The sequence below is a fragment of the Vipera ursinii genome (assembly GCF_947247035.1).
Source record: "Vipera ursinii genome assembly, chromosome: 1".
NCBI lineage: Eukaryota > Metazoa > Chordata > Lepidosauria > Squamata > Viperidae > Vipera > Vipera ursinii.
The window spans coordinates 356,940,925-356,953,593 of record NC_139512.1 but is presented as its reverse complement, the minus strand read 5'-3'; the positions used below and the strand labels follow the sequence as shown (position 1 = coordinate 356,953,593).

Genomic DNA, 12,669 nt, shown 5'->3' with positions numbered 1-12,669 from the left:
ATAAGTTCTGCCTGGCGAGCACCCAGCGCGCAGAGAACTATGTCTCCCGCTCTCCCATCACTGCAGGCTCATCAATGTCGTCCTTTCTCTCCTAGGTCCGCCCCCATCCTCCAAGCGCACAGGCATCCCCGCGCCGCGGGAGCTGCCGAACGCCGCCCCCCGAGAGAAGGCGGTCCTGAGGCCCAGGAAAGCTCAGCCCAGCCCCACGTCTTCCGGGGCGCCCACCCCCACCAAGCATTCCCGCCCCTCCCTCAAGCCCAAGAATGAGGCGGAGGTCGGCGACAAGGCAGGCCTGGCGTCCCAAGTCAAGGAGCTGCTGGCCGAGGCCAAGACGAAAGACTCGGAAATCACCAAACTCCGCCACGAGCTGAAGAAGCACCAAGAGAAGGAGCTGGCCGACCTGTCCGGCTTGGTGGACCCGCCGGTGGACGGTCTTCCAGCCGAGGTGGCGTCCCTCATCCAGGCCCTACGGGAGAAGAACAAGACCTTCCAGAGGGAACTTCTCAGCCTTGGCGAGGAGAACCAGCTCTTGAAGGAGAAGCTAAGCCAACGGGAACATTCGCCGCTCTCGGAGACCAGCGGCAGCCTGCCCACCCCCACCACGCAGGAGTCCAGCTTTGGCAGCCCGACTCAACCGTCCCTCTGCAGCCACCCTACTGGGGGGAGTCCGTGCCTCAACGGGCCTCCGCTGCGCAACTCGGGCTCCTCCAGCAGTGACGTGACGAAAGCGTCGTTGTCTCCGGACGCTTCGGATTTCGAGCACATCGTGGACGTCCCGTCCAGGCCGCCGTCGGCCGGCAGCAATGTCTTCAAGGCCTCCAGATGTTCCACCTCGGGGAGCTCGCCCAACAACGTCAGCGACCTGTCGGTGGCCTCGCTGACCGAGCGGATCCAGCGGATGGAGGAGAACCACCACTGCACGGCGGAGGAGCTGCAGGCCACGTTGCAGGAGCTCTCAGACCAGCAGCAGGTGGTCCAGGAGCTGACGGCAGAAAACGAGAAGCTGGCCGACGAGAAGGCCATGCTGGAGAGGTCCTTCTGCCAGCAGCGCGAGCGAGCCGAGCAGCTGAGCCAAGAGAGCGAGAAGCTGAGTGCCCTCCTGCAGGATCGGCCAAAGCCGGACGAGAGCCAAGCCAAGGTGCACGAGCTGGAGCTGAGATGCGCCGAGCTGCAGGAGAAGGCCCAGTTTGAGCGCGAGAAGATGCTCAACATCCAGCAGCAGCTGAGCAGCAGCTTGAGAGGCCTGGAAAGAGAACATCAGGAGGCTCAAGCAGCGCTCAAGAGCCTGGGGGAGGAGGCCAAACGGCTGGGCGGCCTCCTGGAGGCCGAGCGGCAGAACAACGCCACCTTGGCGAGGACGCTGGAAGACTGCAAGGTCCACCTGGAAGGTTTGAAGATCGAGAGCCAGTCGCTGCGGTCCCAGCTGGACAGCGAGAAGCGGAAAGCGGCCGCCATGGACGCCATGGAGCAGGCAGCCGGCCGCTCGGACGCACACGAGGTGCTGCGAGGGATCCGAGCTGAACGCGACCAGCTGGAACGATCCTGCACGGAGCTGAGGCAAGAGCTGTTGAAGGCCCAGAGCGAGGTGAAGACGCTGCAAGGGCAGCTGGCCAAGGTAAGGTGCTCGGCAGAGCCTCCAGAGGCAGCGGCAGTCTACCTGAAAAGGGCAGGGCGGGAAGGTGGTTCTTCTTTTTTTTTTTTTTTTATTGAAAAGTTTTATAAAATACAATTTTCCTTTAAAAAAACCCCCCTTCCCCCTCCCTCCTCCCCTCCCTACCTCCCCCCTATCTCCCCCCCTCCCCCTCCTCCCTCCCCTCCCTCCCCCCCTCCACTTCCCCTCCTCCCCCCTCCCCCCCCCCGACTTCCCAGAGCAAAATACAAGGTATATATCTAAAAGGCAATCATAAACAATCATATACTAACAATTATAAACTCTAAAATCCATCACTCTCTAGCTTGTATATAGTAAACCAATCCTTAATAATACTAAATATATATAAAAAACTAAAATAAAAGAAAACTAGCATCATTCCCATCTATGTTCTTCCACAATTCACTATTACCTTAACATATTCTCATTTGCACATTAATAAATAGTTCTTACACAAATTAACCCACATTAACCCACAAAACTTTCTTCCTCTTCCTCTGTAGTAAGTTGTCCATTAATTCCAAATTAAAAAAAAAAAATCTATTACCATACATAGCATCCCAAAACTTTTTTTTTTTAAAAAACACAACTACCACTTAACTATAAATATTTTGTGGAAGTTCCATAGATTTCTACTGGTCTTATTTTTTTTTCTTTTTTGAGCGTTTTAAGGCAGCACGCGTCACCCTCTGTTCTCTAAGATCATCCAAAAGAGTTGCAGCTTGAACTCCTCCTGTACCCTTCTCGTCTATCTGTGCATCTTCATCCTCTTGATGTTCTCCTTCTCCAGATCTCTCTGCAGCTTCCAGAAGTGTTGATGGGGTTACTTCCAAGACATTATTATAAAAATCATGCGCTTGCTTCACATTACTCAAACAGTATCTTTTGCCATCATACATGAAGCTCAACCCAACTGGGATCTCCCATCTGAACCTTATATCTCTTTGCTTGAGCTCTTGCACAAGAAATATAAAATCCTTCCTTCTCTTTAAAATCTTTGGAGGAATTTCTTTTAAAACCAAAACTTGTTGACCAGCAATCACAACTTTGGTATCGTAGGCAGCTTGTATAACTTCATCTCTAATTTCCCTTTTTACAAAATAAACCACCACATCTCTAGGCAACTTTCTCTGTTTAGCAATCCACGAATTCACACGGAACACTTTGTCCATACCTTGTTTTAATTCAGATGCTGGATGGTTCAATACTCCCTCAAAAGCCTCAGAAACCAGCTGCTTTAAATCTTCCTTAATATCCTCTTTTAGGCCTCTAATTCTCACAGCAAACTGCATCTGGTAAAATTGGGCCAAGCTCTGTTCACTGTCAATTTTGTCTTTTAAATCTTCAATTTCCAATACTTTTGCTTCTAATAAAGCATTCTTTTGAATCAAGTCTTGCACTTGATCATCCAGCACCTCCACACATTTAGCAACTTTTTGCACTGAGGACAAAATGTCTACCTTCATTTCTCTAAGTTTCTGTTCCATCCTTTCTTCCATTCTCTGCTCCAATTTCTCCAATTTCTCCTCCATCTGTAGAAATTTAACACCCATTGACTCCAAAATTAACTGGGTATGTTTTTCAAGATCCTTCGATGTCAATACATCAGGAGAATGCAACGCCTGCAGCAATGATTGTTGTTGCACCGGAGAATTTCCAGCACTCCGAAAAGTTCTAGGGGGAGGTTTAGCCGCCATCTTTTACTTACAATTGTGACGCACTTTCACTTTAAGTTTTAAACAAAGTCCATCAAGCTTGAGAGTAAAATAAAATCTTCTTCATCTCTTCATCTTTCCCTCTTGTACTGCTCTGCCTGCTCTTTCCCTTTCATAGTCTCTCCTTCAAGCAGGGATGGTCGCAGACGCCTGGCTCTGCTCCATAAAGTCCGGAGCAGAGACGCTGGTCAGCTGGGAGCAGCCCAGGCTACGGGGGAGTTCTTCTTGTGGACTTTCCAGGATGGCGGTAGCGACCGTCTGCACATGTCAGGACATTTTAAGCTGATCCCGTAGGACACTAGAGGCGATAATAATACGGGCAGCCCTTGACTTAACGACCGCAATGGATTCCCCAGATTTCCGTTGCTGAGCGAGACAGTTGTTAGGTGAGGTAGGCCCCATTTGACGACCTTTCTTGCCGCAGTCGTTAAAGGTGAATCCCCCACAGTTGTTAAGCTAGTCACACGGTCGTGAAGTGAATCCAGCTTCCCCCCACTTGACTTTGCTTGTTGGAAGGTCGCCGAAGGGGATCATGTGACCCCCTTGGGATATTGCGACCGTCATAAGTGTGAGTCAGTTGCCAAGCATCCAAATGTAAATCACGTGAACATGGGGATGCTGCAGCTGTCATTTAAGTGTGGAAAAACAGTCATAAGTCTCTTTCGGTGACATTGTGTCAGAACGTGCACAGTCTTATTGCGCTGAGATAACCCAAGAGTAAACGCAGTAAATGGTGGTTTGTGTTAAATGGTGGTTTATCTTACACTGTCTACAATATCGTACACCAGGAATAATATACAAACACCTGTTAATATAGCAGGCTCCAACACACAGCAGTTATAGCAGGAAATAGAAGAGGGAGAACACAGCAGCAGAGCCTTCCCTTTTATACAAAGGCTCTTAAAGGGACACAGACCCTGCTGGATCTTAAAGGGACACCGACCCTGCTGAGTCATTGCCAACATTACATCATACATCTTACATCAGCTGGTTAGCTTTTAAATCATTACCTTGACATGTTGTAACTTTGTACGGTCGCTAAACAAGCTATTATAAGTCAAGGACTATCTGTACCTTCTAATTTGGTCCAAAGAATTGCCGTTCCAGGATGCTTACTCCGCATTGGTCCGAAAATCCAAGGTAGTCTTGCATTAAGCTACCCAAACTTTTTTTCTGTGGCCAGAATCCGAGACTGGATATCTTTCCAGAGGTAACCAAAAGTTGCAAGCAAGAGAGGAAGGTGAGCAGGATTTGAACGAGAGCGCAGGGAGAATGTTATACTATGGTAGCCCTTCTGCAATTTGTCTCTTTACCTCCCAGAATGCTCAGCAATGGCCACACTGCCTGAGGCATTCTGGGAATTGAAGTCCATGCACCTGGAAGTTGTACAGGTTACACAAGATGGGACCTACTGAGTTCCTATTCCACTTCACTGTTGCAACCTTGGCTGCTTTAAGAGGGGTGGGCTTCAACTCCCAGAATTCCCCTGCCTGCATACTTTAAGAGGGGTCGGCTTCCACTCCCAGAATTCCCCAGCCAGCCTGCTTCAAGAGGGGTGGACTTCCACTCTCAGAATTCCCTAGCCAGGATGCTTTAAAGGGGAGGACTTCCATTCCCAGAATCCCCCAGCCAGCCTGCTTTGAGAGGGGTGGACTTCCACTCCCAGAATCCCCCAGCCAGCATTCTTTAAGAGGGGTGGACTTCAACTCCCAGAATCCCCCAGCCAGCCTGCTTTAAGACAGGGGGATTTCCACTCCCAGAATTCCCCAGCCTGATTTGACATCCCAGGAGCCACTCCCCCTAATAACATGACCGAAATTTAGATATTTGGACAGCCAGGCTGCATCTACGGGCCCGTTGACAAGTCAGAAGCCTGCCTTTTACGCTGGTTTTGCCCAAACCCGGCATTTTACTTCTGGTTTTCAGCAAAACCAGCCCTTAGCAAACCATGGGTCCATTTAATGACACCTCCCCCTCCCAAAAAAAAGATCGTGAAATCAGCTCTGTCATGTGACTGGCCCGCTTTACGACTATCGTGACTTACGACCGTGGCGGGCAGGTTCCTTTACGGTCGTAACTCAGGAATCTGCCTGATTCTGCATTGGAAGGGCCATCCATAATTTTAGGGCAGGGGACTCAAACATGGCCACTTTAAGACCGGTGGACTTCAACTCCCAGAATTCCCCAGCCAGCCTTGCTGGCTGGGGAATTCTGGGAGTTGAAGTCCACCGGTCTTTAAGTGGCCATGTTTCCAAATGTTCTGGCTGTTTCTGCCTGGCTCAGCCTGGCCCTCCTCTGCCCTGACCAGACCAGCCTCCTTGGTGAGTTATTTTTTCCCCCCCTCTTCTGCCCAACCCAGTTGTGACGTTGTGCTGCTGCACTCGGTATGCGCCTACGTGCAGTCATTCACCCGGCCAATCTTGGACTTGTAACCCAATAAACCTTTGCTGTACTTGGAAGGGAATCGGACGGGGAGCGGCCTTTAAGCTGCAGGTGTCTTGCCCCTCCTGGAAAAGAGAGGATGTGTGTGTGTGTGTGTGTGTGTAGCCGATCTCACGACTGGATCTGAAAGCTCTCTGAAAGAAGAGGGACTGTCAATCCCTGAGGCTTAGAATTGATTTTTCCTTTGGGGTCTGGCCCAAGACATTTAGATTCCAGTTGTGCCTTGTTTTCCTTTTTTAAAAGTTTATCTCTTATCTATCTATCTATCTATCTATCTATCTATCTATCTATCTATCTATCTATCTATCTATATCTATCTATCTATCTTTCTATCTATCTATCTATCTATCTATCTATCTATCTATCCATCTCCTATCTATAATCTATATCTATCTATCTGTTATCTATTAATTATCTATCTGTATCTATATCTATTATCTATATCTATCTATTATCTATCTCTATTAATTATCTATCTATACATTATATATCTATTATCTTTATCTATATCTATTATCTATATCTATCATCTATATCTTTATCTACATATATCTATATATCATCTATATGTATTATCTATCCATCCATCTCCTATCTATTATCTATCTATCTATCTATCTATCTATCTATCTATCTATCTATCTATCTATCTATATTATATTAATTATATATCTGTATCTATATTATCTATATTATCTATATCAATTATCTATCTATATCTCTATTATCTATACATCATCTATATGTATTATCTATCCATCCATCTCCTATCTATCTATCTATCTATCTATCTATCTATCTATCTATCTATATTATATTAATTATCTCTGTATCTATATCTATCTATTATCTATATCTCTATTATCTATATCAATTATCTATATATATCTCTATTATCTATATCTCTATTATCTTTTTATCTAATCTATTATCTATATCATCTATATGTATTAATTATCTACATATATCTATCATCTATATGTATTAATTATCTATCTATCCATCCATCTCCTATCTATTATCTATATCTATCTATCATCTATTAATTATCTATCTGTATATCTATTATCTATATCTATTTATTAATTATATATATCTATATTAATTAGGGACGTGGTGGCTCAAGGGACGCGGTGGCTCAGTGGGTTAGGACGCTGAGCTTGTCGATCGGAATGTCGGCAGTTTGGTGGGTCGAATCCCGAGTGCCACATAGCAGAGTGAGCGCCTGTTATGCGTCCCAGCTTCTGCCAACCTAGCAGTTCGAAAGCACGTAAAAATGCAAGTAGAAAAATAGGGACCACTCCGGTGGGAAGGGAACAGCGTTCCGTGCGCCTTTGGCGTCTAGTCATGCCGGCCACATGACCACGGAGACGTCCTCGGACAAGCGCTGGCTCTTCGGCTTTGAAACGGAGATGAGCACCGGCCCCTAGAGTCAGAAACGACTAGCACGCATGTGCGGGGGAACCTTTACCTTTACCTATATTAATTATCTATCTATATCTATCTCTATTATCTATATCTCTATTATCTATTTATATCTATATCTCTATTATCTATATATTTATATTATCTATATTTATATCTCTATCTATCTATCTATCTATCTATCTATCTATCTATCTATCTATCTATCTATCTATCTAAAATTCTATGTATATCTATCCATCCATCCATCCATCCATCCATCCATCCATCTATCTATCACATCCAAGAACTGCCGCTGTCCCTCACAGAGGCCACTGGGAGGCATACAATAAAATATTAAAAGGCTAAAAACCAGTATATAAACTTGGAAAGCATTTTCATTGAAGGTACAGAGAAGATGTTAAGTCAGGCACACGGTCGTTAAGCCAATCCGGCTTCCCCATTGACTTTGCTCGTCAGAAGGTCGCAAAAGGGGATCGCCTGACACACAAACACACACACACACACACACACACCGGACGCTGCAACCATCATAAGTACATGCCAGTTGCCAAGCCTCCAAATTCTGATCAGGTGACCCTGGGGATGCTGCGCCGGTTGTAAGTGCGAAAAGGGAGACGTAGGTCACTTTCTCTACGTCCCTTGCCGCTTCAAACGGTCACTAAACGAACGGTCGTAAGTCGAGGGCCGCCTGTCCTGGAATCGCGATCGCGTGACACGGGGAGAAGCAGCGCAGCAGTCCGCAGGGCAAGCACCCGTCGCAAGTGCAACTTTTTCCAGCGCCGTCATAAAATTCGAACGGTCGCTAAAGGAAGGGTCTTACGCGGAGGGCCGCGCCCCTGCCTTCCCCTCACACCCCCGGGCTCCTGGTGGGATGCGGCCGAGGGTCCGGGGGCTCCCTTTTCACGCCCGCTTTTGCCCGCAGGTGGAGCAGGAGGGGGCGCGGCTGCAGGCCAGGTGCGCCGGGCAGGCGGAGGAGCTGAGCCAGACAGGGCAGGAGCTGCAGGAGAGGCGCTGGGAGGGCGAGGCGGAGTTGAAGAGCCTGAAGGAGGCGCTCTTCCAGCTGGAGGACCAGGTGGAGCAGCAGCGCGTGGTCAAGCTGCACGACCAGCAGATCATCGGCCAGATGGAGGGTAGGTGGGCGGCCAGGGTGGGGTGGGGTGGCAGGGGGAAAGGATGGGTCGGTTGTTGTGGCTTGCCCCCCTCCTCCTTCCTTCCTTCCTTCCTTCCTTCCTTCCTTCCTTCCTTCCTTCCTTCCTTCCTTCCTTCCCAGCTGGTGTGTCCTCACTACAGCCCTGCGAGGTAGGATGGGAGAAAGGGGGCAGCCGGGTCAAGCTCTGCCCTTGGGACCCTGTGCAAGCTTGTTGCTTGCTTGCTTTCTCTCCCTCCCTCTCTCTCTCTTTCTTTCTCTTTCTTTCCCTCCCTCCCTCTTTTTCTTTCTTCCTTTCTTTCTTTCTCTCCCTCTCTTTCTTTCTTTCTTTCTTTCTTTCTTTCTTTCTTTCTTTCTCTCTCTCTCCATCTCTTTCCTTTTCCCTCCCTCCCTTCCTCTTTTTTCTTTCTTTCTTTCTTTCTTTCTTTCTTTCTTTCTTTCTTTCTTTTTTCTCTTTCTTCCTATTTTCTTTCTTTCTTTTTCTTTGTCTCTTCCTTTCCCTTTCTTTCTTTCTTTTCCTTCCTTCCTTCCTTCCCTTCTTCTTTCTTTCTTTCTCTCTCTCTCTGTCCATCTCTTTCGTTTCTCCCTCCCTTCCTCTTTCTTTCTTTCTTTCTATTTTCTCTTTCTTTTTTTCTTTTTTTCTTTTTTTTTCTTTCTTTCTTTCTTTTCCTTCCTTCCTTCCTTCCTTCCTTCCTTCCTTCCTTCCTTCCTTCCTTCTTTCTTTCTCTTTCTTTTTCTCTTTTTCTCCCTCCTTCTTATCTCCTTCCTCTTTCCCCTTTTCAGTTGTGATGTTTGTAAAGTCATCATATGACCTCCCATTTTATAAACTTGTTTGAGGTGGTCATTAAATGAATCGCTGTCGCCATTAACTGATAATGATAACAAGGATATTATTACCACCACAGTCATTAAGCAAACCCATTATTTGCAATTTTGCCTAAAAACCAGAAGTATAAACCCTGGTGTTAAAAAAAACCCAACCCTTTACATTATGGTCAGAACTATTCAGAGTTGTCTGCTTAGGACAGACCCTCTTCGAAAGCTACTCAACTCACAACCCGGATTCAAAGTTACAACAGCCCCCCCCCCTTTCTGCAGTCATATGACCGCATTCCAGGTGCATTTATGCCTGTTTGCAATGACCCACAGTTAGAACAATTAACCAGTGGAACTCCTTGCCTCCAGAAGCTGTCAATGCTCCAATACTGGAGGTTTTTAAGAAGAGACTGGACAGCCATTTGCCTGAAATGGTATAGGGTTTCCTGCCTGAATAGGGGGTTGGACTAGAAGACCTCCAAGGTCCCTTCCAACGTTGTTGCTGTTAATAAGGCCACGATTTATGGGATTTTTCCAATTTCCAGTGGGAAAACACCATCGCAAGCAATAGGTATGCTTAATGACCGCTGCAAAAAAGTCATAAAACTGGGTGCCATCAGGTGACGATCCGCTTAATGACTGCCACCACTTACAACCTTATTCAAGATCAGCCCTCAGCTCTCTTGATGAGACAAGATCGCCACCTGCTGGCAGATGTTGGGCATGTTCATGGAGCTGAAATTGTTGATTTATGAGCGGAGAGTAAAATTATTCATTTTACACAGGATCCGAAATGTCCATTTTTGGATATTGTGGATCCTGCCAAATAAATGCGTTTTATTTTGCCAAGGAAATACATCTTATTTTGCCAAATAAATACATTTTACTTTTTGCCAAATAAATACGTTTTATTTTGCCAAATAAATACAATTTATTTTGTAAAAAATACATTTTATTTTTTGCCAAATAAATTTATTTTGGTCGAGAGCAGATTGTTGTTGTTAGTGGCAAAGTCATGTCCGACCCATTGTGACCCTATGGACAGCGTTCCTCCAGGACTTCCTGTCCTCCACCATCTTCTGGAGTCCATTTAAGCTCAGGCCTCCTGCTTCAGTGACTCCATCCAGCCACCTCATTCTCTGTCGTCCCCTTCTTCTTCTCTTGCCCTCCACCTTTCCCAGCATTAGGCTCTTCTCCAGTGAGAACAGATTGGTCATCCACAAAAGGGCATCAGATTCTAATAGAGTTGTAAGGGATTTTGGAGGTCATCTAGTCCAACCCCCTGCTCAGGCAGGAAACCCTATGTCATTTCAGACAAATGGCTGTCCAGTCTCTTCTTAAAAACCTCCAGTGTTGGAGCATTCACCACTTCTGGAGGCAAGGAGTTCCACTGGTTAATTGTTCTCATTGTCAGGAAATTTCTTCTTAGTTCCAGGTTGCTTCTCTCCTTGATGAGTTTCCATCCGTTGCTTCTTGTCCTGCCTTTGGGTGCTTTGGAGAAGAGCTTGACTGCCTCTTCTTTGGGGCAGCCCCTGATACTGGAAGGCTGCCATCATGTCACCCCTAGTCCTTCTCTTCATTAAACTAGAGAGACCCAATTCCAGCAACCGTTCCTTGTATGTTTTAGCCTCCAGTCCCCTGATCCTCTTTGTTGCTCTTCTCTGTACTCTTTCTAGAGTCTCAACATCTTTTTTTGTATCGTGGTGACTAAAACTGGATGCCGTAGTCCAGGTGTGGCCTTACCAAGGCCTTGTATAGGGGAATCCACCTGATCTTGATTCTGTAAGTTGTTTGTCCTTCTGAGTCTGGCTGTCACGTTTCTCACTCCTTTTGATCCTTTGCTAGGGTGAAATAATCTTTTTAAAATTCTTATGAATGCTTCTTACCCCATGCTTGGGGGAAAAAAATACCAAAACCTTGGCCCGAAATAATAATAATAATAATAATAATAATAATAATAATAATAATTATAATTATAATTATAATTATAATTATAATTATAATTATAATTTTATTTGTATACCGCCCTTCTCCCGAAGGACTCAGGGCGGTGAACAGGGCAAACATATAAAAATACAAGAATACAAACATTAAAAGATGCTGCACGGTGAAAGCAGACTGTTAATCTTTTATTTATAAACAGGTTCAGAGTCACTTAACTAGTGAGATAGGCCAGCGTTTCCCAACCTTAGGAACTTGAAGATGCGTGTACTTCAACTCCCAGAATTCCCCAGCCAGCTATGCTGGCTGGGGAATTCTGGGAGTTGAAGTCCACGCATCTTCAAGTTCCTAAGGTTGGGAAACGCTGAGATAGGCATTGCATAAATTTGATTAACAAAAAAAAATGTAATACAGGTAGTCCTCAAGTTACGACACTTCATTTAGTGACCGATTGAAATTACAAGGGCACCCACAAAAGTGACTTATAGGACCGTTGTTCACACTTACGGCTGTTGCGGCGTCCCCAGGATCATGGGATCAAAATTGAGACGCTCGGCAGCTGACTCACATTTATGACGGTCGCCGTATCCTGGGGTCACGTGATTCCCCTTTTGCAACCTTCCCAGTTGGCCTCTGACAAAGTCAGCGGGGCAACTGGATTCCCTTAACGACCGGATGATTCACTTAACAGCCGCACTGGTTTGCTTAACAAGCGTGACCGGAAAGGTCGTAAAATGGGGCTTAAAACGCTCACTGATCCGCTGCCTCGTTTAGCGATGGCAATGATGGGCTTCATTGTGGCCGTAAGGGCGATTCTTTCAAAACCTTCGGCGCAAATGCCGGAGTCTCACGTTGGCTTTCCGTAGGCTAAGGAGAAAAAAAAAACCCAGTCAGATCTCTGCAAGATCAGCCAAAAACTCCATGAGAAGGGAGGCTGTTCGGAGATTTTTAACTCTTTTTAGTCTTCAGTTAAAAAATCCTGGGTTGCATAAACAGAGGCATAGAATCAAGATCACGCAAAGTATTAGTACCGCTTTATAAAACCCTAGTAAGGCCACACCTGGAATACTGCAGCCAATTTTGGACACCGTATCACAAAAAAGATGTTGAGAGTTTGGAAGAAGTTCAGAGAAGGGTAACTAAGATGATCCAAGGCCTGGAGACCAAAACATACGGAGAACGGCTGCGGGACTTGGGTTTGGCTAGTCTAAGGAAAAGAAGAAATAGGGGAGACATGATAGCAGCCTTCCAGTATTTGAGGGGCTGCCACAAAGAAGATGGGTTCAAACTATTCTCCAAAGCACCAGAGGGAAGGACGAGAAACAAGGGTTGGAATCTGACCAAAGAGAGAAACAGCCTGGAATTAAGGAGAAACTTCCTGACAGTGAGGACAATCAACCACTGGAACAGCTGGCCACCAGAAATTGTGGGTACTCAATCACTGGAAGCTTTTAAGAAGAGACTGGACTATCAGCTGTCTGAGGTGGTATAGGTCCTCCTGCTTGAGCAGGGGGATGGACTAGAAGACC

General features: G+C 46.2%; 1 protein-coding gene across 1 annotated transcript in view; it reads left to right on the top strand.

The window, feature by feature from the left end:
- Positions 1 to 12,669, top strand: part of SPECC1 (sperm antigen with calponin homology and coiled-coil domains 1) — a gene marked incomplete at its 5' end in the record, with an annotated part of 131,613 nt that overhangs the window by 50,885 nt on the left and 68,059 nt on the right. Inside the window, 2 exons of the mRNA XM_083379648.1 lie at positions 67 to 1,615; positions 8,159 to 8,366. Of these exons, the coding sequence (XP_083235774.1) occupies positions 67 to 1,615; positions 8,159 to 8,366 (1,757 nt within the window). The remainder of the gene's footprint in view (positions 1 to 66; positions 1,616 to 8,158; positions 8,367 to 12,669) is intronic.